Here is a 24,343-nt window from a genome sequence, read left to right as displayed (position 1 = left end):
ATGGGGAACGAGGGGGGAAGAGGAGGAGGGGAACGAGGGGGGAAGAGGAGGAGGAGGAGGGGGACGAGGGGGGAAGAGGAGGAGGGGAACGAGGGGGGGAAGAGGAGGAGGAGGAGGGGAACGAGGGGGGAAGAGGAGGAGGGGAACGAGGGGGGAAGAGGAGGAGGAGGAGGAGGGGAACGAGGGGGGAAGAGGAGGAGGAGGAGGAGGGGAACGAGGGGGGAAGAGGAGGAGGAGGAGGAGGGGAACGAGGGGGGAAGAGGAGGAGGAGGAGGAGGGGAACGAGGGGGGAAGAGGAGGAGGAGGAGGAGGGGAACGAGGGGGGGAAGAGGAGGAGGAGGAGGAGGGGAACGAGGGGGGAAGAGGAGGAGGAGGGGAACGAGGGGGGAAGAGGAGGAGGGGAACGAGGGGGGAAGAGGAGGAGGGGAACGAGGGGGGAAGAGGAGGAGGGGAACGAGGGGGGAAGAGGAGGAGGGGAACGAGGGGGGAAGAGGAGGAGGAGGAGGGGAACGAGGGGGGAAGAGGAGGAGGAGGAGGGGAACGAGGGGGGGAAGAGGAGGAGGGGAACGAGGGGGGAAGAGGAGGAGGAGGAGGAGGAGGGGAACGAGGGGGGAAGAGGAGGAGGAGGAGGGGAACGAGGGGGGAAGAGGAGGAGGAGGGGAACGAGGGGGGAAGAGGAGGAGGAGGGGAACGAGGGGGGAAGAGGAGGAGGAGGGGAACGAGGGGGGAAGAGGAAGAGGAGGAGGAGGAGGGGAACGAGGGGGGAAGAGGAGGAGGGGAACGAGGGGGGAAGAGGAGGAGGAGGAGGGGAACGAGGGGGGAAGAGGAGGAGGAGGAGGGGAACGAGGGGGGAAGAGGAGGAGGGGAACGAGGGGGAAGAGGAGGAGGGGAACGAGGGGGGAAGAGGAGGAGGAGGAGGGGAACGAGGGGGGAAGAGGAGGAGGGGAACGAGGGGGGAAGAGGAGGAGGAGGAGGAGGGGAACGAGGGGGGAAGAGGAGGAGGAGGAGGAGGGGAACGAGGGGGGAAGAGGAGGAGGAGGAGGAGGGGAACGAGGGGGGAAGAGGAGGAGGAGGAGGAGGGGAACGAGGGGGGATGAGGCGGAGGAGGGGAACGAGGGGGGAAGAGGAGGAGGAGGGGAACGAGGGGGGAAGAGGAGGAGGAGGGGAACGAGGGGGGAAGAGGAGGAGGGGAACGAGGGGGGAAGAGGAGGAGGGGAACGAGGGGGGAAGAGGAGGAGGAGGAGGGGAACGAGGGGGGAAGAGGAGGAGGAGGAGGGGAACGAGGGGGGAAGAGGAGGAGGGGAACGAGGGGGGAAGAGGAGGAGGAGGAGGAGGGGAACGAGGGGGGAAGAGGAGGAGGAGGAGGAGGGGAACGAGGGGGGAAGAGGAGGAGGAGGAGGAGGGGAACGAGGGCGGAAGAGGAGGAGGGGAACGAGGGGGGAAGAGGAGGAGGGGAACGAGGGGGGAAGAGGAGGAGGGGAACGAGGGGGGAAGAGGAGGAGGGGAACGAGGGGGGAAGAGGAGGAGGGGAACGAGGGGGGAAGAGGAGGAGGAGGAGGGGAACGAGGGGGGAAGAGGAGGAGGGGAACGAGGGGGGAAGAGGAGGAGGAGGAGGGGAACGAGGGGGGAAGAGGAGGAGGGGAACGAGGGGGGAAGAGGAGGAGGAGGAGGAGGGGAACGAGGGGGGAAGAGGAGGAGGAGGAGGAGGGGAACGAGGGGGGAAGAGGAGGAGGAGGAGGAGGGGAACGAGGGGGGAAGAGGAGGAGGAGGAGGAGGGGAACGAGGGGGGAAGAGGAGGAGGAGGAGGAGGGGAACGAGGGGGGAAGAGGAGGAGGAGGAGGAGGGGAACGAGGGGGGAAGAGGAGGAGGAGGAGGAGGGGAACGAGGGGGGAAGAGGCGGAGGAGGGGAACGAGGGGGGAAGAGGAGGAGGAGGGGAACGAGGGGGGAAGAGGAGGAGGAGGGGAACGAGGGGGGAAGAGGAGGAGGGGAACGAGGGGGGAAGAGGAGGAGGGGAACGAGGGGGGAAGAGGAGGAGGAGGAGGGGAACGAGGGGGGAAGAGGAGGAGGGGAACGAGGGGGGAAGAGGAGGAGGGGAACGAGGGGGGGAAGAGGAGGAGGAGGAGGAGGAGGGGAACGAGGGGGGAAGAGGAGGAGGAGGAGGAGGGGAACGAGGGGGGAAGAGGAGGAGGGGAACGAGGGGGGAAGAGGAGGAGGGGAACGAGGGGGGAAGAGGAGGAGGGGAACGAGGGGGGGAAGAGGAGGAGGGGAACGAGGGGGGCAGAGGAGGAGGAGGAGGAGGGGAACGAGGGGGGAAGAGGAGGAGGAGGAGGAGGGGTACGAGGGGGGAAGAGGAGGAGGAGGAGGAGGGGAACGAGGGGGGAAGAGGAGGAGGAGGAGGAGGAGGGGAACGAGGGTGGAAGAGGAGGAGGAGGAGGAGGGGAACGAGGGGGGAAGAGGAGGAGGAGGGGAACGAGGGGGGAAGAGGAGGAGGAGGAAGAGGAGGAGGGGAACGAGGGGGGAGGAGGAAGAGGAGGAGGGGAACGAGGGGGGAAGAGGAGGAGGAGGAGGGGAACGAGGGGGGAAGAGGAGGAGGGGAACGAGGGGGGAAGAGGAAGAGGAGGAGGAGGAGGAGGGGAACGAGGGGGGAAGAGGAGGAGGAGGAGGAGGGGAACGAGGGGGGAAGAGGAGGAGGAGGGGAACGAGGGGGGAAGAGGAGGAGGAGGGGAACGAGGGGGGAAGAGGAGGAGGGGAACGAGGGGGGAAGAGGAGGAGGGGAACGAGGGGGGAAGAAGAGGAGGAAGAGGAGGAGGGGAACGAGGGGGGAAGAGGAGGAGGAGGAAGAGGAGAAGGGGAACGAGGGGGGAAGAGGAGGAGGAAGAAGAGGAGGGGAACGAGGGGGGAAGAGGAGGAGGAAGAAGAGGAGGGGAACGAGGGGGTAAGAGGAGGAGGGGAACGAGGGGGTAAGAGGAGGAGGGGGGGAACGAGGGGGGAAGAGGAAGAGGAGGGGGAGGGGGAAGAGGAGGAGGAGGGGGAGGAGGAGGGGGAGGGGGAGGGGGAGGGGGAGGGGGAAGAGGAGGAGGAGGGGGAGGGGGAAGAGGAGGGGGAGGGGGAGGGGGAAGAGGAGGAGGAGGGGGAGGGGGAGGAGGAGGGGGAGGGGGGAAGAGGAGGGGGAGGGGGAAGAGGAGGGGGAGGGGGAAGAGGAGGGGGAGGAGGGGGAAGAGGAGGGGGAGGGGGAAGAGGAGGGGGAGGAGGAGGGGGAGGGGGAAAGAGGAGGAGGGGAGGGGGAAAGAGGAGGAGGGGGAGGGGGAAAGAGGAGGGGGAGGGGGAGGGGGAGGAGGGGGAAGAGGAGGAGGAGGAGGGGGAAGAGGAGGAGGAGGAGGGGGGGAGTAGGGGGGGAGGAGGAGGGGGAGGGGGAAGAGGAGGAGGAGGAGGAGGGGGGGAGTAGGGGAGGGGAACGAGGGGAGGAGAACGAGGAGGGGGGATGTGGAGGAGGGGGAACGGGGGAAGAGGAAGGGGAGGGAAACGAGGAGGAGGGGGGAAATGGGGGGGAGGAGGAGGGGGGAACGGGGGGAAGAGGGGGAGGGGGGAACGGGGGGAAGAGGGGGAGGGGGAAGAGGAGGGGGGAGGAGAGGAGGGGGGGAGGAGAGGAGGGGAACAGGGGGGAAGAGGAGGGGGAGAGGGGGGAGGGAGGAGAGGGGGTGAAGAGGAGAGGTGGAGGGGGGAAGGGGGTAAGATGAGGGCGGGGAGTGGGGTAAGAGGAGAGAGAGGAGTGGGGGAGGAGAGGGGGGAGAGGGAAGGGGGGATGAAGGCGGAAGAGAGGTGGAGGTGAGGGGGGAAGAGAGGAGGAGGAAGAGAGAAGAGGGAAGGGGAGGATGAGGGGTGGGGAAGGGCGGATGGGGGAAGAGAGGGGGGAAAGGGGGGTAGTGGCGGGAAGAGGGAGGATTGGGCTGATGGCTGATCATCCTGAATCAGTTCCTGCCTTATCCCCATAACCCTTGATCCCGCTATGTTTCAGAGCTCGATCCAACTCTTTTTTTTGAAGGTATCCAGAGACTGGGCCTCCACTGCCTCCTGGGGCAGAGCATTGCACACAGCCACCACTCTCTGGGTGAAGAGGTTTCTCCTCAATTCTGTCCTAAGTGACCTACCCCTTATTTTTAAACTGTGTCCTCTGGTTCAGCACTCACCCATCAGCGGAAACATGTTTCCTGCTTCTAGAGTGTCCAATCCGTTAATAATCTTATATGTCTCAGTCAGATTCCCTCTCAGTCTTCTAAACTCAAGGGTATACAAGCCCAGTCGCTCCAGTCTTTCAGCGTAAGGTAGTTCCACCATTCCAGGAATTGACCCCGTGAACCTACGCTGCACCCCCTCAATAGCCAGAATGTCTTTCCTCAAATTTGGAGACCAAAATTGCACACAATATTCCAGATGGATAAGGAGAACCCTGTTCGGGGGTTCTGATTGATGCCAAGTTTAAACTTTCCGGAAGAATTGGTTGAAAGGTTGCCTATGTGCTCGTTGCCCCTTGATTGGTTTTGTGTCTTGATCCTACCTTTTGCTCTTTCACTTGAGTTTGTTCCCAGTTTGGTGGCACTTGATCAGAAACCACGCTGGAAAGTTCACCCAATCATTTCCCCGAAATAGGGCAGTTTTCGTTTTAACCTAGAGGATAGTTCCATCTTAAAGAGCAGATGGTTTCTTTCTTTGTGTTTTTGTGAGTATCTGTACAGTTTCCTGACGATCTAACTTGGTGATAGCATGTGGCACCTGCCAGAGTGGGCCTTCTGGCTGCACGTTTGAGTGTGTTGTACACTTTGTTCTGTCTGGTTTACAGCTGGAAGAAAAATACCTCCTACAGAATCTGCTTAAAAAAACTCCTTTCTACATGAGCTCATCGATACAAGTAGGAACCAGTCATGTTACAGTCAGACTGAGATTACTCTCCAGTTGCACTGATACGGAGTTTATTGAGGCTAAAGTCTGTTTCCTTGTGCTTCCAATGAAAGGCTTTGATTTGATGTCTCAGTTTTACGTGAAGTTTACTGACTGCCCTGGTGCTGGGGGATGGGAAATACACAGTTGCATTAGAGCTTCCAGTGACCTTTGTGCTTCGAGAGAGAGAGCAAAGAGTTGGGGGGGGTGGGGGAAAGTTGAAAAGGACTTCATTTGATTTGATTTATTGTTGCCACATGTACTGAAATACAGTGAAAAGTGTTGTGTACTATCCAGACAAATCATATGTTCTGTAAGTACATCAGGGTAATACGACAGAATGCAGAATATAGCATTACAGCTGCAGAGAAGGTGCAGAGAAAGACCACCTTTAATATGAGAGAGAGGTGCCCACAGGTCTGATAATAGTGGGGAAGGAACTATTCTGGAGGCTGTTGGTATGTGGTTTCAAACATTTGTATCTTCTGCCCGACGGAGGAGAGTATAACTTTGGTGGGAGGATTCTCCCAGAGAATCCTGGAATCCCGACAGTGTAGAAACAGGCCATACCGGTCTTCCAAAGAGTACAAACTCCGCCCAGCTTGTTGCCCGTGTCCGAGTGGGTTTCCTCTGGGTGCTCTGGATTCCTACCATGCTCTTTGATTATGTTGGCTGCTTTCCACAGGCATCAGGAAGTCTAGCTGGAGTTGATGGAAGGTTAGTTTGCATGGTAAACTAGGCTGCGTTCGCAACTCTATAATTTCTTTTGCTCTTGGACAGAGCAGTTGCCATATCACGCTGTGATACATCTGGATAAGATGCCTTCTATGATCCATCTATGAAAATTGGTAGGAGTTTTTATGGACATGCTGAATTTCCTTAGCTTTCTGAGGAAGTAGAGGCATTGGTGCGCGTCATTGACTGTAGCGCATAGTGGATGGAATAGGACAGATCTTACTCCCGGGAACTTGAAGCTCTTGATCACTTCCATCTCAGCACCATTGATACATTCAGAAGTGTGTCCTCAAGTCAGTGACCAGCTCCTTTGTTTTTGCTGACATTGAGGAAGAAAGTGCTGTCTTTACACAGTGCCACTCAGCTGTCTACCTCCTCTTTCTACCTCCTCTTTCTACTGTGTGTTGCTGTTTGAAATCCTACCCACTGCAGTGGTGTCATTAACAAATTTGTAAATTGAGTTAGAGCTGAATTTGGCCACACAGTCATGAAGGTTAACTGTCCCTTATTACTTGGGGACAGTAGGCAGAGAGAAAATTGAAGGAACAGACAATGATTCCTTCTGCAAACCTGACCTGATCCTTTCAGCCCCATAATCCTTCATGATTCTGTTTAAATAAGTTAGCTATTTGTATATTATAAACTCCATTGCACCTAGACAGGCAAAAGAATAAAAGGATTTGAAGATTTAAAATGATGCCAAAGTTAGATTTTAATAAGCTGCAAGTTGGAGCATATTGGGGTTGATTTTGTCATCTGGACCCACACTCAAGCTGAATATGAGCTTCCACTCACTGAGTCCTCTGTCAGTACCATGTGAGTGAATCTTAAAACATGTGCAAATTGTGCAACTCCCTGTCCTCGCCGATTGTCAGCTGACTGGTCATTTACGTCCGTGAAACATGTGGATCTGCAGCTCAGTGTCAGCACAGAGTGCTGGACTACCTGCAAGATGCAGCAGAGTCGGGCCCAAGCAGCTGAGTACAATAAGGGTGAGTGAAGTGGGAGAAATTATGTTGTTAAATGACTGCACAGTAACTGGGGTGCCCTCTGTCAGAAGACCAGCCCCAGCGCCCCTGCCTTGCCCCAGCGCCCCTGCCTTGCCCCAGCGCCCCTGCCTTGCCCCAGCGCCCCTGCCTTGCCCCTGCTAGCACTGTCTTCCCTATGACTCCAATAACTAAGGCATATCTGGTGTCTCAGTCACAGACAGTTGATTATTGGCCAATTGATGTTTTTGTAACATTTCATTCTGTGGAGAATTTTATTGAAATAGTGAAAGTTTTTTGTTGGTTTAATAATTTGATGTATTTGGGTGGAGATGGATGTCATACCAATGTTAGATTGGACAGCAATTGTTGTCAGTTGGAGCCAGAAATTAAAATTCCCCATCATTTCACTGGGCACAAGGGGAGACATTGAATGAGCTATTGGGGGAGATCTGGATGTTTTTGCATCTGAATCTGAATCTGACTGGCATCTGAAGTGACATCATTTGCAGATGTGAAAGCAAATAGAGACAGGATTCACACTCTGGCAACTCAATACCTGCAGGACCCCTCAGACAGATAACCTTTCATGGTAATAAGGAAGGTGCTGTCTCTCGCTGGGATCCAGTTCCTGAAGGTACAGGTTTTTTTTACTTTGCTGAGGAGGACGGGAATACTGTTGAGGTTGGGAGTTTTTTTTATCCAGGTGTTTGCAGTTTGAAAACTCCCTTCCCTCACTGCTTGCTAATGGAATTTAAAACTGTGACATGAAAGAGTACCTCAACCACATTCAGAGAAAGGTCACAGTTTGTTCCTGAATAGCTAATTCGGCAGCCAATTTCAGAATAAGAATCTCCCATTGAAGATGGTGATAATGCGTATGATTTTATTCTCTGAGGGCTTTTAGGCTTTAGAATTCTGTTCTCCTGAGAGTGTTGGAGGCTGGATCTGTGAAAATATTGAAGGTAGTGCTTGGCTTTTGATCGCGAGATTCGATTGTTTTGATGATTTGGTAGGGGGGTAGTGGTAGGGGATATCGGGCAGGAAGGTGGACTTAAGGTCGACGTCAGATCAGCCATGATCTGGTAGAAGATCCTTGAAGGGCCAAATGGCCTACCACTGCTTCTGGTTTGTTTGATTTTTTTTCCTCTAATGACTGGGTCTGCGACGGGTGGGGGGACGGACGGACACAGTTCCTCAAACGGCACATTGAGCTGAAACTCTGCTGCAGAGCTTTTGAAGGTTTAGACCCAGTACAAGAGGACGCTGGTCCTGTGCTGGCAGTGAGGTGCTCTGGATAGTATACTTTTGTGGTCAGGTTTGATTTTCTCTTATTTTCTGAGTGTGGCTGGTCTGAGGAGAGGGAGTAGTTGAGCACTGGTTGTTCATTGCCAACAGGCAGCTGTGAGCTCAGCACATCGCCTTGTAGAAATTTCAGTCAAACTGGAACGTGCCCAGCTGGCATCAGTGAGGCGAGAACATTTCTGTGTTTTTTCTAAGAATCTGATGAGCATGTCAAGCTGAGTATCTGTTTCCAGGAGAGTTACAATTGGGGAAACTTCTGCAGATTTCAACCTTAATCTGTCCTAAATCATCAGAATAATATAAAAATACACAGTTTGTATAAAGATCATAACCTGTTTTTCAAACAGAAACCCAAAGTTAAACAATATTGGTTAATAAACTTCTTGTGTAATCTCTATTTAAGCGGAGCTCTTTACAAAAAGTATCACTGTATCTGAAAAATCTTCAAACATAAAATTCCTACATTTTGTATCCAAAATGGTCTGTTCTGTCCTCATGGTTCTGTAATGGAAGCCATTCAGCCCATTGTATGTGCTGGCCTTTTCAAAGAGTGAACCAATTCATTCCATTCCCTTGCACCTGTCCTTTACTCCAGTAATTTTTTCGTTTCAAGTCCATTTCCCTTTCTCCTTCCTCTCTTCAATCTTCGGCAGAACCTCTGTTGATCTTACAGCTCAGCTGGTATTTTGGCTTATTTTTTCAACCTTTCAACTATATAGGATGTCAGGAGTAAGTGCAATCTGGTTTATACCCAATTGTCACAAACACAAGTAGTGACCTGTATCCATTTTGTTCATGAGTGCAATATTGCAAAGTGGTAATGTCCTGTCTCTGAGCCAGGAGGCCTTAGTTCAAGTGCCATCTGCTCCAGGTAACATCTCTGAACAGATTGTTTTGAAAATACGGTCCAATTCATTCACTGGCAGAAACACTGGCTCTTCCACAGCTCAATGGGAAAAGTCAATCTCATTTTGGCCAATGCATCTGGAAACTCCTCAGTCTAACCTCCAAAGAAAGTTGGAAGCTTTCACAAACTTGGATTAAAAGTGAACTGCTATAGATGGTGGAAATCTGAAAGTAAACCAAAGGGTTGGAAAAGTCAGCAGTTCTGGCAGTGTGTCTGTCTAAGGAGAGGTCGTTATGCAGAAAGGTCCTACCAGACTCAAACTATTTATCTCTGTCTTTCTGTCCACAGATGCTGCCAGTCCTGCTGTGTCAGAACTTTGTGTTTTTAAGTCATAAACTTTGGGATGCTGCCCTGCCACTTTTGTATCCAAATTAAAAACTAGTAATTGTTTAAATAAAGAAATTTAGCAGTCGGTTTATGCTCAGTGTAATCACACTATTGTGATAATGACCAGAAAAGTCTGCTTTTCACTGTTGTTGATGAAGATTAAATATTTACCAGAGCAGTGGGGAGATTTTTCTTGACCACTTGAGAGTCAGAAAGGAATCCGATTAATGTACAGTGGGAAGATGCAGACCCATGGGCAGACCCCCCACTTAAGTCAGACAAGGTAGAGCAGACCAACTGTGCCCATCTGTGCTATGTCAGACTAGACTTTCAGCTGAAGACAGCAGTGAAGAGTGAGCTGTGATATTCTGACTCTGTGTGAGAGAGTTGGAGGTAAAGCTGTTTATTGAATGTGGCCTTGATACTTCATCTTTCCACCAATCAACTTTGAGCCCTCAATGCTGCCCCTAAAGATAAATATTTGCGATAATAGATTATAAAAAAAAGTGATGTTTTCTAACTTGCATTAAACACACATTGGAGTCTCCTGCCCTTGAGCCCTGCCCCAACACACACACACGCACACACACACACAATCTAATCCTGATCCCTGTCCGAGACTGGGTCATTTCCAGGCTGTACATATGAGAGTCTACATATTCTGTTCCCTGTCACCCCCTTGGACGTAGCAGTGTGGTGGCTCCCAGGTGCAGACTCAACTACAACACGCGTCTCCCCACTCCTCATACGCTACCTCTCCCTCTGTCTCTCTCTTCCACCATCGTCCCTCGTTTTGCCTTCATCTGTAATATGCACCTACCTCTCTTTCTGGCTCAGTCACCTTCATGTCTCCCTGATATCACTCTCCACCCCTTCCTATTCCTGTCCCCTGTCTGTCATGATATTTCCTGAGTGTTACCTTTGCAAATCTTCTAACTCTGATATTTTTATTTTGTAGGTGACCAGATCAAATATGGCGTCAAAAGGTTGTATTGTTGTCACAAAATACTTCCTATTTGTTTTCAACTTGATCTTTTTTGTAAGTATCATTTTTTAACCAGCCCTGTGCTGTCCCTGTCCTGGGGAGTGTTTGATGGGGGACAGTGTAGTGGGAGCTTTACTCTGTAGCTAACCTCGGAGTGTGTGATAGGATCCCCTGTGGAGATACTGCCTGTAGATTGGTTTCCCCATTTTGGACACTGGTGAAGGTGGTGATTCCTCAGGTGAGTGTGCTCTGAGTGAGATGCAAGGCACCACGGTCAGTTCATCTGCACAGTACAGGAGGAGGAAGAGTAGAAGAGCAATGGTGATTGGGAATTCTTCCTTTAGGCGATGAGAACAGGGTGACTTTATAAATATTAGCAGAGCTCCAGGATGATGTTGCTTACCTGACATCAGCAGGTCAGGCAGCATCCAAGGAACAGGAAATTCGACGTTTCGTGATGAAGGGCTTATGCCCGAAACATCGAATTTCCTGTTCCTTGGATGCTGCCTGACCTGCTGCGCTTTTCCAGCAACACACTTTCAGCTCTGATCTCCAGCATCTGCAGACCTCACTTTTTCCTCCCTGACATCAGGGTAAAATATATCATAGAGTGGCTGCTGGAGGGTGAGCAGCAGGGCCTCCCTGTCCACATCAGGACCAATGACTTGGCTAAGAGGGGGATGAGGTCCTGAAAAGAGGAATCGGATAAAAAAAACCCAGAATTCATACAGTAGTAATTTCCTTTTATTCCGGGTGCCACGGAATAACAACAGGAGAGCTGAGTGAACATGCCAAAGAATGAGAGTGGGAGAGGTAATCAGATTCTGGAGGTATTAGTGTCAGGTCTGGGTCAGACTGGACTAGTACAGGATGGTTGGAACTGGAGTAACGTCCTCCAAGGGAGATTTTCTGTGCTCTTGTACAGGGTTTACAACAAATTGGCAAAAGAGGGAGCTTGGATTTGAAGCAGTCAAAACTATTCACAGCAAGTGGGAGAGCAGTGAGTAAAATAGAACACAGACCAAGTAATGGGAAGGATCAGAATGGAGAGCATTGTTGAAGATACTAATATTGGACATGTAGATGATGCAGTTATAATGGGCAACTTCAGTTTTTTTTAAAATATTCATTTGTGGGATATGTGCATTACTGACTGGCCAGCTTTTATTGTCCTGTCTCTAATTTCCTTTCGGATGGTGGTGACCATTTTGAATCACTGCAGCACATTTGTCGACAATAATCTTAGGGAGGGAATTCTCGGATTTTGACCCAACAACACAGAAGGAACAGCGGTTTATGTTCCCAAGTCAGGATGATGGGTCGAAAAGTGTGGCTCTGGAAAAGCACAGCAGGTCGGGTAGCTTCTGAGGAGCAGGACAGTTGGTGTTACGGGCATACGTCTTTCATCAGGAATGTGCATTCCTGATGAAGGGTTTATGCCCGAAATGTCGATTCTCCTGCTCCTGGGATGCTGCCTGACCAGCTGTGCTTTTCCTGCATCACACACTTGACTCTGATCTCCAGCATCTGCAGTCCTCACTTTCTCCCAGGGTGATGGGTGGTTTGGAGGGGAACTTGCAGGAGGTGGTGTTCCCATGTATCTGCTGCCCTTGTTCTTCTAGATGGAAATGGATGTGGGTTTGGAAGGTGCTGTCTGAGGAAGCTTGGTGAATTTCTACAGTGCGTCTTGTAGATAGTACACACTGCCGCTACTGAGCGTCAGCCAGTGGTTGTGGATGTGGATGTTTGTGGATGTGGTGCCAATCAAGTGGGCTGCTTTGTCCTGGATGGCTTTGAGTGCAATTGGAGTTGCATTAATTTGCATATAGTCTGGCTTAGCCAAGTCAGCACTAATAATCTGCAGGGTAAATTCCTGGATTTGTTTCTGAAACAATAACCTGTAACTTCCAAGCACTCTGACTGAGCTTTCAGTCTCATCCTAACATAAACCACCTTCTTCTTCTTGATAAGAGATTCAACTTCTTCAGTAAACCACGGTTCCCTCGCTTGACCACTTCCTTTCTGCCTGACAGGTACATACTTATCAAGGACATGCAATAGTTGTTCCTTGAAGTTCCTCATTTCAGTTGCGTCCATCCCCTGCAGTTTCCTTCCCTATCATGTACATCTAAATTTTGCCTAATCGCATCATAATTGCCTTTCCCCCAGCAATAACTTTTGCCCTGCGTATACCTATTCCTTTCCATCATTAAAGTAAACATAACCGAATTGGGGTCACTATCACCAAAGTGCTCACCTACCTCCAAATCTAACACCTAGCTGGATTTATTACCCAGTACCAAATCCAATGTGGCCTCTCCCCTTGTTGGTCTGTTTATGTACTGTGTCAAGAAACCCTCCTGCACATATTGAACAAAAACTAACCCATCTAAAGTACTTGAACGACAGTGTTTCCATTCAATATTTGGAAAGTTAAAGTCCCCCATAACAACTACCCTGTTATTCTTGCTCCGATCCAGAATCATCTTTACAATCCTTTCCTCTACACTTATGGAAGTTTTCAGAGGCCTATAGAAAACCCCCAGCAGGATGACTTCTCCTTTCCTGTTTCTAACCTCAGCCCGTATGACCTCAGTAGACGAGTCCTCATCAAACATCCTTTCTGTCACCGTAATACTGTCCTTGACTAACATTGCCACATCTCCCTCTCTTTTATCAACTTTTTTGGTCTTACTGAAACATCTAAAACCCAGAACCTGCAACAACCATTCCATGTCTCCGAAATGGCCACAATATTGAAATCCCAGATACCAACCTATGCGCTACATTTACTCATCTTATTCCGATGTTCCTGGCATTGAAGTAGACACACTTCAAACCATCTTCTTGCCTGCCGGTACACTCCTGTGACCTTGAAACCCCTGGGCCGGATGGGATTTATCTGAGGATTCTCTGGGAAGCCAGGGAGGAGATTGTAAAGCCTATGGCTTTGATCTTTATGTTGTCATTGTCGACAGGAATAGTGCCAGAACACTGGAGGATAGTAAATGTTGTTCCCTTGTTTAAGAAGGGGATTAGAGACAATCCTAGTAATTATAGACCAGTGAGCCTTACTTCGGTTGTGGGTAAAGTGTTGGAAAAGGTTAGAAGAGAGAGGAATAATTTGATTAGGGATAGTCAACACAGTTTTGTGAAGGGTAGGTCGTGCCTCACTAACCTTTTATTGAGTTCTTTGAGAAGGTGACCAAACGGGTGGATGAGGGTAAAGTGATTGATGTGGTGTATATGGATTTCAGTAAAATGTTTGGTAAGGTTCCCCACAGTGGGCTATTGCACAAAATATGGAGACATGGGATTGAGGGTGACTTAGCAGCTTGGATCAGAGATTGGCGAGCTGAAAGAAGACAGGGGGTGGTGGTTGATGGGAAATATTCATCCTGGAGTTCAGTTACTAGTGGTGCACTGCAAGGATCTGTTTTGGGTCCACTGCTGTTTATCATTTTTATAAATGACCTGGATGAGGGCATAGAAGGATGGGTTAGTAACTTTGAAGATGACACTACGGTTGGTGGAGTTGTGGATAGTGCTGAAGGATATTGCAGGTTACAGAGGAACATAGATAAGCTGCAGAGCTGGGCTGAAAGGTGGCAAATGGAGTTTAATGCAAAAAAGTGTGAGGTGATTCACATTGGAAGGAGCAGCAGGAATACAGAGTCCTGGGCTAATGGTAAGATTCTTGGTAGTGTAGATGAGCAGAGAGATCTTGGTGTCCATGTACATAGATCCCTGAAAGTTGCCACCCAGGTTGATAGGGTTGTTAAGGCATATGGTGTGTTAGGTTTTATTGGTAGAGGGATTGAGTTCCAGAGCCATGAGGTTATGTTGCAGCTGGACAAAACTCTGGTCTGGCCGCACTTGGAGTACTGTGTACAGTTCTGGTCACCGTATTATAGGAAGGACGTGGAAGCTTTGGAAATGGTTTAGAGGAGATTTACCAGGATGTTGTCTGGTATGGAGGGAAAACTGAGAGACTTGAGACTGTTTTCGTTGAGAGGAGAAGGTTGAGAGGTGACTTAATAGAAACATATAAGATAATCAGAGGGTTAGATAGGGTGGACACTGAGAGCCTTTTTCCTCAGATGGTGGTGGCTAGTACGAGGGAACATAGCTCTAAATTAAGGGGTGATATATATACATAGGACAGGTGGCAGAGATAGGGTCTTTACTCAGAGTAGTTAGGGCATGGAATGCCCTGACTACAACAGTAATAGACTCGCCAACTTTAAGGACATTTTAAGGATCATTGGATAAACATATGGATAATAACGAATTGTGTGGGATAGATGGGCTTCAGATTGATTTCACAGTTCAGCGCAACATTGAAGGCTGAAAGGCCTGTACTGCACTGCAATGTTCGATGTTCTAACGGGTTGAGAATTCAGGAGGGGATCTGTCTTTTCTGAACTTGGTGTTGTGAAATGAAGGTGGGCTAATTACGTAATGACCATATGTGAAGGAACATAATATGATGGAGCTTTACATGAAGTTTGAATGCATGATAGTTTGTTCTGAAACTAAGGGAGTAAGTGTTAGCATTTTGTAACTTAGCTGAGGGAACTAAATGTAATACAGTAGCGCTTCGACTTACGAACTTAATCCGTTCCGGGACCCGGTTCACGAACCGGAAAGTTCGTGAACTGAATCAATTTTTCCCATTGTTCGGATAGCATTGGACGGCTGTTCACAGCGCACGCGTCAAAGACGAACTGAATGAGATCACGCGGGGCCCGAGAGCTTTTGCGTTCAACAAGCGCGTAGCAAAGCAGAACAATGAAACCACGTGGCCGCACACGGGCTTTTTGCTTTCGCAACTTCGCTCGTACCTTGAATTTCGTACGTATGTTGAAGCAAAATTTTACGTACAATCCTGTTCGTAAACTGATTTGTTCATGAATGGGGTCATTCATATGTCGAGGTGCTACTGTATCTCAAACTTTGCAGATGGCACAAAGCTGGGTGGGTGGGGTGAGCTGTGAGAAAGGTCATCCCTGACAAGATGCTTCTGTGTGATTTTTTTCCATTTCTGGGTGAGTGGGTAAATGCTTGGCAGGTGCATTATAATGCAGATAAATGTGGGGTCATTTTGGTAGCAGACTAGGAAGTCGGATCGTAAGTTCTGTGTTTTCTGAACTATTGCCTTAAATATCTGTCATTCCAAGTCTATTGACTTTTGTTGCTTAATTCTGCAGCTGGGTCAGACCGGGTGTAATTAGTATGACAGTGTTTTCGGAAAATTACTGAACTTTGTTTCTTTTCTGTTGCAGTTTCTTGGTGGAGTGATGTTGGGATTTGGCCTATGGATTTTGTTTGACAAAAACAGCTTCATATCCGTTCTGGGTAAGTCTCCTCTGCTCCCGCAGCAATGCCGAACATGTACAGAGTCAGGAGGACAATGCGGGAGAGGCATGGCCAATCAATGGAAGGAACCAGGAGGAGCTGCTCCTCCAATCACAGGCTGGGTATCTCCTGTGCTTGTTGCTGATAGGTCCTCTAGCAGGAAAGGAACAACCTGTGATTGGAGGAGCCATGAGGTGTTTGCAGCTAGCACCAAGGGAGTCATAGGGGATTGGGTCTGTGCCCTAAAGTCTGGGATCAGGGGCTGGGATTGGAGACTGGGAGCTAGCTGCTGGTTTCCTGAAGCCAGAAGGGCAAGCAGGCCTAGGGGCAGCTGTTCTGTAATGTGAGGTGAATATTATCAGGCAGTCAGCTGTTTGTTGCATCTGTTTGGGTTTGGCAGTGAAGCAGGGAATCTTCGAGCAGCTTAGGGAAGATTTTAGCAGGTCTTTGGTGAAGACCAGAAGCCTACAAGGTGAGAGGCAGCAACAGAGAATGGAAAAGGGTGATGGTGGCGCAAAGTAGAGAGACCTGGAGAAACTTGAAATCACAAGGTCATCAATTACTCATGTAGAGTCATAGAGATGTACAACATGGAAACAGACCCTTCAGTCCAATCTGTCCATGCCGACTGGATATCCCAACCCAATCTAGTCCCACCTGCCAGTACCCGGCCCATATCCCTCCAAACCCTTCCTGTTCATATACCCATCCAAATGCCTCTTTTTTTCAAGTCATGGAAAAACACCTGAGTGGTCCAGTGACAAGCAGTGCCCTTCACATCAAAGGGCAATGCTGTGTGCTCAAACAGTAAAGGGGAGGGCAGAGATTAAATCAAAATAGAGTTGGAGGGGGAAATGATGCACTCCACTCCCTGCGGCGCCCACCTCTCCCTGAACAACTCCAGGGTGTTGGTGGACACCGCGTGCTCCTTCTCCAAGGACACCCGGGCCCTAACGTAACCGCGAAAGAGGGGCAGGCAGTCGGCCCTAACGACCCCCTCCACGGCCCGCTGCCTGGACCTGTTTATGGCCAGATTGGCCAGGCCCAGGAGCAGACCCACGATCAGGTGTTCAGACCTGCACTCCCTCCTCCACACCGGGTGCCCGAAGATCAGGAGCGTGAGACTGAAGTGCAACCAAAAGCAGAGGAGGAGGTTTTGAAGAAAATCAAAAAGGGAGTGCAAACGCCCACACCCAATATATACCACTACTGTTATCTTTCTTTTATCAAAAAGGGAGTGCATCCCCTGTTTATATATATTTTTTAAAATTAACCCCTACACTACCGCCTAACTGCAGTAGTGCTTATTTTCCCCAGCACCCATGGTGTGTGTGTGCAGGTGTGAGACACAGTGAGACACACAAAGTGCACAAATCTTTATTTAATTTCCACCACCAGGAAGAAAGGAAACACCCGAGTGGCCTGTGACGAGCAGTGCCCTTCACATCAAAGGGCAATGCTGTGTCCAAATGCCTCTTAAATGTTGCAATTGTACCAGCCTCCACCACATCCTCTGGCAGCTCATTCCATACGTGCACCATCCTCTGCGTGAAAAAGTTGTCCCTTAGGTCTCTTTTATATCTTCCCCTCTCACCCTAAATCTATGCCCTCAAGTTCTGGAGTCCCTGACCCCAGAGAAAAGACTTTGTTTATTTATCCTACCCATGCCCCTCATAATTTTGTAAATCTCTATAAGGTCACCCCTCAGCCTCCGATGTTCCAGGGAAATCAGCCCCAGCCTGTTCAGTCTCTCCCTGTAGCTCAGATCCTCCAACCCTGGCAACATCCTTGTAAATCTTTTCTGAACCCTTTCAAGTTTCACAACATCTTTCCGATAGGAAGGAGACCAGAATTGCACGCAATATTCCAACAGTGGCCTAACCAATGTCCTGTACAGCCGCAACATAACCTCCCAACTCCTGTACTCAATACTCTGACCAATAAAAGAAAGCATACCAAACGCTGCCTTCACTATCCTATCTACCTGCGACTCCACTTTCAAGGAGCTATGAATCTGCACTCCAAGGGAGGTATATGATTCTGGTATCTCTGGCTTAAGGCTGTGTGATTTCAGGAGTTTATATAGAAAATAGGAACAGGAGAAGACCATGGAGTTCACTCGTTCGACACAGTCGGCCCTCTGTCAATGCCATACTCCTGTGCTCTCCATGTACCCCTCAATATCTTTAGCTTCCAGATATCTATAGATTTCTTTCTTAAATATTTTAAGTGACTTCATCTCTACAGCCTTCAGTGCTGGAGAATTCCTCAGATTCACTATCCTCTGAGTGAAGAAATTTTGCCTCATCTCAGTCTGAAATTGCCTCCCGATTTCCTGAGCCCTTTATTCTGGATGCTCCCATTCAAGAGAAAATATCCTCCGTGTGGACCAGTCTATCCACCCCTGTTAGAGTTTTATGTTTCAGTCATAACCCTTCATCTCCTAAAGACCAATTGACCAATTTCTCCTTATACGACAAATTTCCCAGCACAAAAATCAGTCTGGTTCATCTTTGCTACCCTTCCTTTCTGGAAAGTAGATTCTCTTTTGGATAAAGAGACCAAAATTGTACACAATATTCCAGGTATGTTTCTGTTTCTGTTCTGCGAATGGTCTGAGCAATTCGGTCTGGTTCTGTAAGATTTCACACTTTCTTTTAGAGTTCCTGACTCAATTCAGAGGTCCCCAACTTCCTGGGGTCCCTGATTTCTTGCTTACAGTGAATTCTTACCAGGACCGATCCTTCTCAGGCTGGGCTGAGATGACGAGCAGCGAGGGGTCGAGTCTAACACAATGTGAATGAGAGGAAAACCAAACTCACTTCTGGCTGGCTGATTCCTCTGAACTCAATAGAGGAGGACTCGAGGCTGTTACACTGCTGCCTGCAATCCGTCCGTCCGTCCGAGTCTGAATCACAGCACCAGGTGAAGATCTGGAACCCCCCGCGAGGGAGGTGGGGGCGGTCTCTCTGTTCTGCGATCGGTCAATAAACACTAGCAGTTTGATCTGGTTCTGTAAGACTTTACACTTCATTCAGTCTCGGCCGGGCACAGGTTGTCCAGTAACACAGAGGTTAAACACTTCCGTGTTCCTCGGAGAAACTGCGCACATGGCTTAAGACAAAGACGTTCTTATACTTTTTTTGAGAGAGGTCCAGGCCATAATCACAAAGCAATTTGAAACAATTACCAATCAGTTTTAATGAAATGACTTCATTGGGCTAAGATGCTGTCAATAATGTTTCCTGGGAACCAACCTTGTTTTCCAACATCCAAGTACTCCTATCTCACGAACCTAGTCTCTGCACCCGCACTTGCAAGGTCAGTAAGGATGGCTAGTAATGTCTTGACTAGTCTAGTTATTTAGGGAAAAGTGAGGACTGCAGATGCAGGAGATCAGGGCTGAAAAATGTGTTGCTGGAAAAGCGCAGCAGGTCAGGCAGCATCCAAGGAGCAGGAGAATCGACGTTTCGGGCATGAACCCTTCTGAAGAAGGGCTTATGCCCGAAACGTCGATTCTCCTGCTCCTTAGATGCTGCCTGACCTGTTGTGCTTTTCCAGCAACACATAGTCTAGTTATTTCTATGCTGTAAAGGAAGCGTTGTCTGCTAATCTTTGATGTGACAGACTATGGTTAATTCAGCTTTTGGCAGGGATAGAAGCCATTTTATGCAACTTTAATCAGAATTGTTAATTTGCAGCCTAGAAGCCATTTTGTCATGTTATTTGCATCAAGAAGCCTATGTTAGTAAGGGCATATATTAAATGGTTGTTCCTGACTACAGCTAGTTACTTCAGCCTGTATTCAACTTTCAGATCCTCACAAGGACACACAGGTCCCCTTGTACATTAACCATTTCCCAATCTCTCTCCATTTAAATAATACACTGTCATTCCCTTTTACCGACCAAACTGGATGACAACCTCAAAGAATGCCAGTGGGTTTGTCAAATGTGACTTCTCTTTCAAGTTGACGTTGTGTAATCCTTTTGTTATTTTCGGTGTCCTCTTGTCAAATCCCTTATAGTAGACATCATTCCTTTCTCAGCTGCCGCCATTAGGCTAACTAGCCTGTAATTCCTGGTTTTCTCACTGTTGTAGATTCAACAGAGTTTTTGGAAATTGACCACCAACTTGTCCACTATTTCCACTCCTTTCATTTCCTGGGATATAGATTATCAGGATTTACCCATTGTCAGTCGCATTAATTTCTCCAGCACTATTTTTTTAACTCCTCTTCATCTCCTCATTTCCTCTTTCCCGAGCATTTCTGGAGGATTCTTTGTATCTTCTGCGAAGATGCAATTAAAGTAATTGTTTAATTGCTGTCTATTATCACATCTCCTGTTTCAGACTGTAAGGGTAATATACTTGTCTGCACTAATCTGTATGTTTTCCAAATTTACCCAGAAAATGTAGCAGATCCTATTATATTGAACACCATGTCAGTTATCCAATTTGAATCTGAGATTGAGATTTAAATGCAGTGTCTGAGATGCTGTGAAAATGATAATAACTGGGAGAATTTTCCAGCTTTGTGTATGTAACAGAAACACGTGAGCTATGACCGCAGCAATGAGTGGAAGGTGTGATTACGGTGATGGCTTTTTGTGTGAGGAAGTGTGTTTCAGTTGTTTAGAGAATAAACTTGTGTTTGCTTTCTATTCCTATTGGCTTGTGCCAATTTTAATATGAGACTCTGTTAATGACGCATGCAAACAATGTACTGATTGGTGGGGCTATTATTGGCATGGGGGTGATGCAGGAACAGTTAACTCTCGATCATGACCCTCACATTAAAGAGAGAGAGTCTGGTCCAGTGGGTTGCTATGGGAATGTAGCAGAAGTTGGCAGTCATGTGACAAGGTGCTGTATAAGTATTGATTCCTTTTCCCTGCACACAGGGTCATGTGTGTTAATGTATGGAGCTCTAAACACATGCACACACAAGGGCAATACATTGCAAACTGGACTAATGATTTTAAATTAATTTCCAGTGTAATTCTTAGCACAGTACAGGCTATTTATTAAATAATATCCAATAGTAGAATTATATCCAATGGTGGATGTAGTGTTCTGAGAATTTGCAGTCACAAGCACGAATGGCCCCCAGCGCCTTATCTTCACCATGGACATCCAGTCCCTATACACCTCCATCCCCCAAAGCCCTCCGCTTCTTCCTTTCCCGCCGTAGCCTTCCACTGACACCCTCCTTCGACTGACTGAACTGGTCCTCACTCTGAACAACTTCTCTTTCCCATCCTCCCACTTCCTCCAAACCAAAGGAGTTGCCATGGGCACCCGCATGGGCCCCAGCTATGCCTGCTTCTTCGTCGGTTATGTGGAACAGTCCATCTTCCGCAGCTACACTGGCACCACCCCCCACCTTTTCCTCCGCTACATCGATGACTGTATCGGCGCTGCCTCGTGCTCCCACGAGGAGGTTGAACAGTTCATCCACTTTACCAACACCTTCCACCCCGACCTCAAATTCACCTGGACCGTCTCAGACTCCTCCCTCCCCTTCCTAGACCTTTTCATTTCTATCTCGGGCGACCGAATCAACACAGACATCTACTATAAACCGACTGACTCCCACAGCTACCTGGACTACACCTCCTCCCACCCTGCCCCCTGTAAAAACGCCATTCCATATTCCCAATTCCTTCGTCTCCGCCGCATCTGCTCCCAGGAGGACCAGTTCCAATACCGTACAGCCCAGATGGCCTCCTTCTTCAAAGACCGCAGATCCCCCCCATACGTGATCGACGATGCCCTCCACCGCATCTCCTCCACTTCCCGCTCCTCCGCCCTTGAGCCCCGCTCCTCCAACCACCACCAGGACAGAACCCCACTGGTTCTCACCTACCACCCCACCAACCTCCATATACAGCGTATCATCCGCCGTCATTTCCGCCAACTCCAAACGGATCCCACCACCAGGGATATATTTCCGTCCCCTCCCCTATCAGCGTTCCGAAAAGACCACTCCCTCCGTGACTCCCTCATCAGGTCCACACCCCCCACCAACCCAACCTCCACTCCCGGCACCTTCCCCTGCAACCGCAAGAAATACAAAACTTGCACCCACACCTCCTCCCTTACTTCTCTCCAAGGCCCCAAGGAATCCTTCCATATCCACCACAAATTCACCTGCACCTCCACACACATCATCTATTGCATCCGCTGCACCCGATGTGGGCTCCTCTACATTGGGGAGACAGGCTGCCTACTTGTGGAAAGTTTCAGAGAACACCTCTGGGACACCCGGACCAACCAACCCAACCGCCTCGTGGCTCAACACTTTAACTCCTGCTCCCACTCCATCGCCAGAACATAACAACATGACAGTTGGAGGAAGGGCGCCTCATCTTCCGCCTAGGAACCCTCCAACCACAAGGGATGAACTCAGATTTCTCCAGTTTCCTCATTTCCTCTCCCCCCACCTTGTCTCAATCAAATCCCTCAAACTCAGCACCGCCCTCCTAACCTGCAATCTTCTTCCTGACCTCTCCGCCCCCACCCCACTCTGGCCTATCACCCTCACCTTGGCCTCCTTCCACCTATCACATCTCCATCGCCCCTTCCCCAAGCCCCTCCTCCCTACCTTTTATCTTAGCCTGCTGGACACACTTTCCTCATTCCTGAAGAAGGGCTTATGCCCGAAACGTCGAATCTCCTGCTCCTTGGATGCTGCCTGACCTGCTGCGCTTTTTCAGCAACACATTTTCACATCCTGTTTGATGATGAGCAAACCATGTGTAATTATTGCAGGGTAATAGCGGGAGGCAACTAGTTTCATGGGCTGTTCGAACCTTTCGAAACACTTTCCCTTTCCAGACTAATCAGAGGTAGACTGAGCGCTGCTCATGGCTCTGACTATCATTTCTGGGCAGCATGAAGGATGTAGGTCCTTCCGTGAGTTGGTGTGAAAATGATCGGATAAAGGTTGCCATTATCACAAAGGATAGTTTTAATATGCCCCATCTCAGCATAGGCCACACATTGCAATGTCCAGTGTAACCACATCAGACAACACACTGAATAGTGTAACTTCATCTCTCTGTTCAGCTGTGTTAAAGTTCTGTCCTATCAAACCATGAGTTATTGAATGTATTGCTAATGTTCCTTTTAAAACAGCCGTTTTGTGATATGATACTAACTGCATTGCTGAGTCTATGTTAATTCCCGGAAAAGAACTTTTGAATATGTAAAGGATATGGTGAGATTGGGGCCGAGACAGGTAAAGGGAAGTGTGAGTAATGTAAGTGGTGGGGAGCGAGAAGAATTGGACAGATGGTGGGAGGGTACTTCAGTTACAGTTGAAAATCACTAAGATTCAAATAGGCAGGAAACAATTAGAAAGAGAGAGATGGTGAGCGAGACTGAGGAAACTTGCTTTTATAATCACACCTTTCACGACCATAAAGCATCCCAAAATGGCTTGCAGCTAATTAAAGACAGATGGGAAAGCAGTGAGGTAGAGAGACAGTGGGATAAGATGATGAATCTGAGACGAGGCTGGAGGAGAGAGGCAGGAAAAGAAGGAAATTGTGGGACAGAGGATGGACCCCAATGTGGAGATGTACTTACTGTGCAAGCAGCTGTAAAGGGGAGAGTGATGGCTTGCGTTTTACAGCCTGCTGAGATTGAGCTGTTGGAATTCTGTCAGTAACAACTCACCTGTTTCCAGTATATTTTGTTTTGGAGAGGCAGTGCCTATTTCAAGTTTGACTGGAACTGTGGCAGAATTTGAGAGTAACAATGATCAGCAATGGAAAGTGTTTATTCAGAGGAAGGACTGTTCAACGTCACTGACTTGAACCCAAACAGCCCTACCTGTTGACTGTCAGCAGCGTGTTTTAAGTTGGCAGTGAGTTGGGAGAGGGGTTGGAGTTGTGGGGGGGGGGGGGGGGGAAGGGGCAGAGAGTGGTAGTAGTGACTTGCAATTGTGACAATGTAGGAGGGTAGACTTGGACCTGTCCTGTATCATTGCCCCACTCCTGCTCTGGAGGCCTACATTCACATTCCATGTCTTTTTCAGAAACTGCAACAGCCCCAGGGCTCCATCTTCATAGACGGAACCGGTCTGATTGTATTTATCAGGGATTATGAGCCCCATGTCACCTCAGCCCAAACCAGGGATAGATGTTTTGGATTTTGTAAGTGGCTTATTCCTACATCGGACAGACTCTGCTCCTCCTCCCTGGCCTTCCACTCCTGGAGAGGGTAGTGCTCTTTCCCCCCAATCCTCTATCAACTGTGAAACAGCTGCTAGTGCTACTTCCTGATCGAGTAGTGGGTTGGATGTATCTGATTGTGTGGGAGATTATAGCTGTTCCTTCTGTTATATCCTCATATTATGTGCACAGATACAAATATTGCAGCTTCTCAGCATGTGTTTGGTCTGGCTCTGAGAGTTTTTACTGGCCCTGTTTTTGTGAGCAGAAACCTCTTCGATCCCCCTCCACCTGTGGTCATACCTGCTGTCCGGTTTGGGCACATTCACCATGATGATGGGATTCCTGGGCTGCATCGGAGCATTGAAGGAAGTGAAGTGCATGCTGGGGATCGTGAGTATCATTTCTGACTATCATTTCTGGGCAGCATGGTGGCTCAGTGGTTAGCACTGCTGCCTCACAGCGCCAGGGACCCACGTTCCATTCTACCCTCAGGTCTGTGTAGTGTTTGCATCTTCACCCCGTGTTTGCATAGGTTTCCTCTGGGTGCTCACATTCCTCGCACAGTCTTTGTTCCAAAGACAGCCCTATTTCAGGACTGATGTGTGACTGTAAATATTTCCC

The 24,343-nt window shown here is 49.1% G+C and overlaps 1 protein-coding gene across 1 annotated transcript in view; it reads left to right on the top strand.

The window, feature by feature from the left end:
- LOC132831276 (leukocyte antigen CD37-like) overlaps positions 1–24,343 on the top strand; it is a 70,636-nt gene that overhangs the window by 27,488 nt on the left and 18,805 nt on the right. Inside the window, exons 2-4 of the mRNA XM_060849306.1 lie at positions 10,155–10,235; positions 15,467–15,539; positions 23,988–24,112. Of these exons, the coding sequence (XP_060705289.1) occupies positions 10,170–10,235; positions 15,467–15,539; positions 23,988–24,112 (264 nt within the window). The 5' untranslated portion in view covers positions 10,155–10,169. The remainder of the gene's footprint in view (positions 1–10,154; positions 10,236–15,466; positions 15,540–23,987; positions 24,113–24,343) is intronic.

The sequence above is a fragment of the Hemiscyllium ocellatum genome, chromosome 33 (assembly GCF_020745735.1).
Source record: "Hemiscyllium ocellatum isolate sHemOce1 chromosome 33, sHemOce1.pat.X.cur, whole genome shotgun sequence".
NCBI lineage: Eukaryota > Metazoa > Chordata > Chondrichthyes > Orectolobiformes > Hemiscylliidae > Hemiscyllium > Hemiscyllium ocellatum.
The sequence above is the reverse complement of the archived record's forward strand: the minus strand, read 5'-3'. Positions and strand labels throughout refer to the sequence as shown.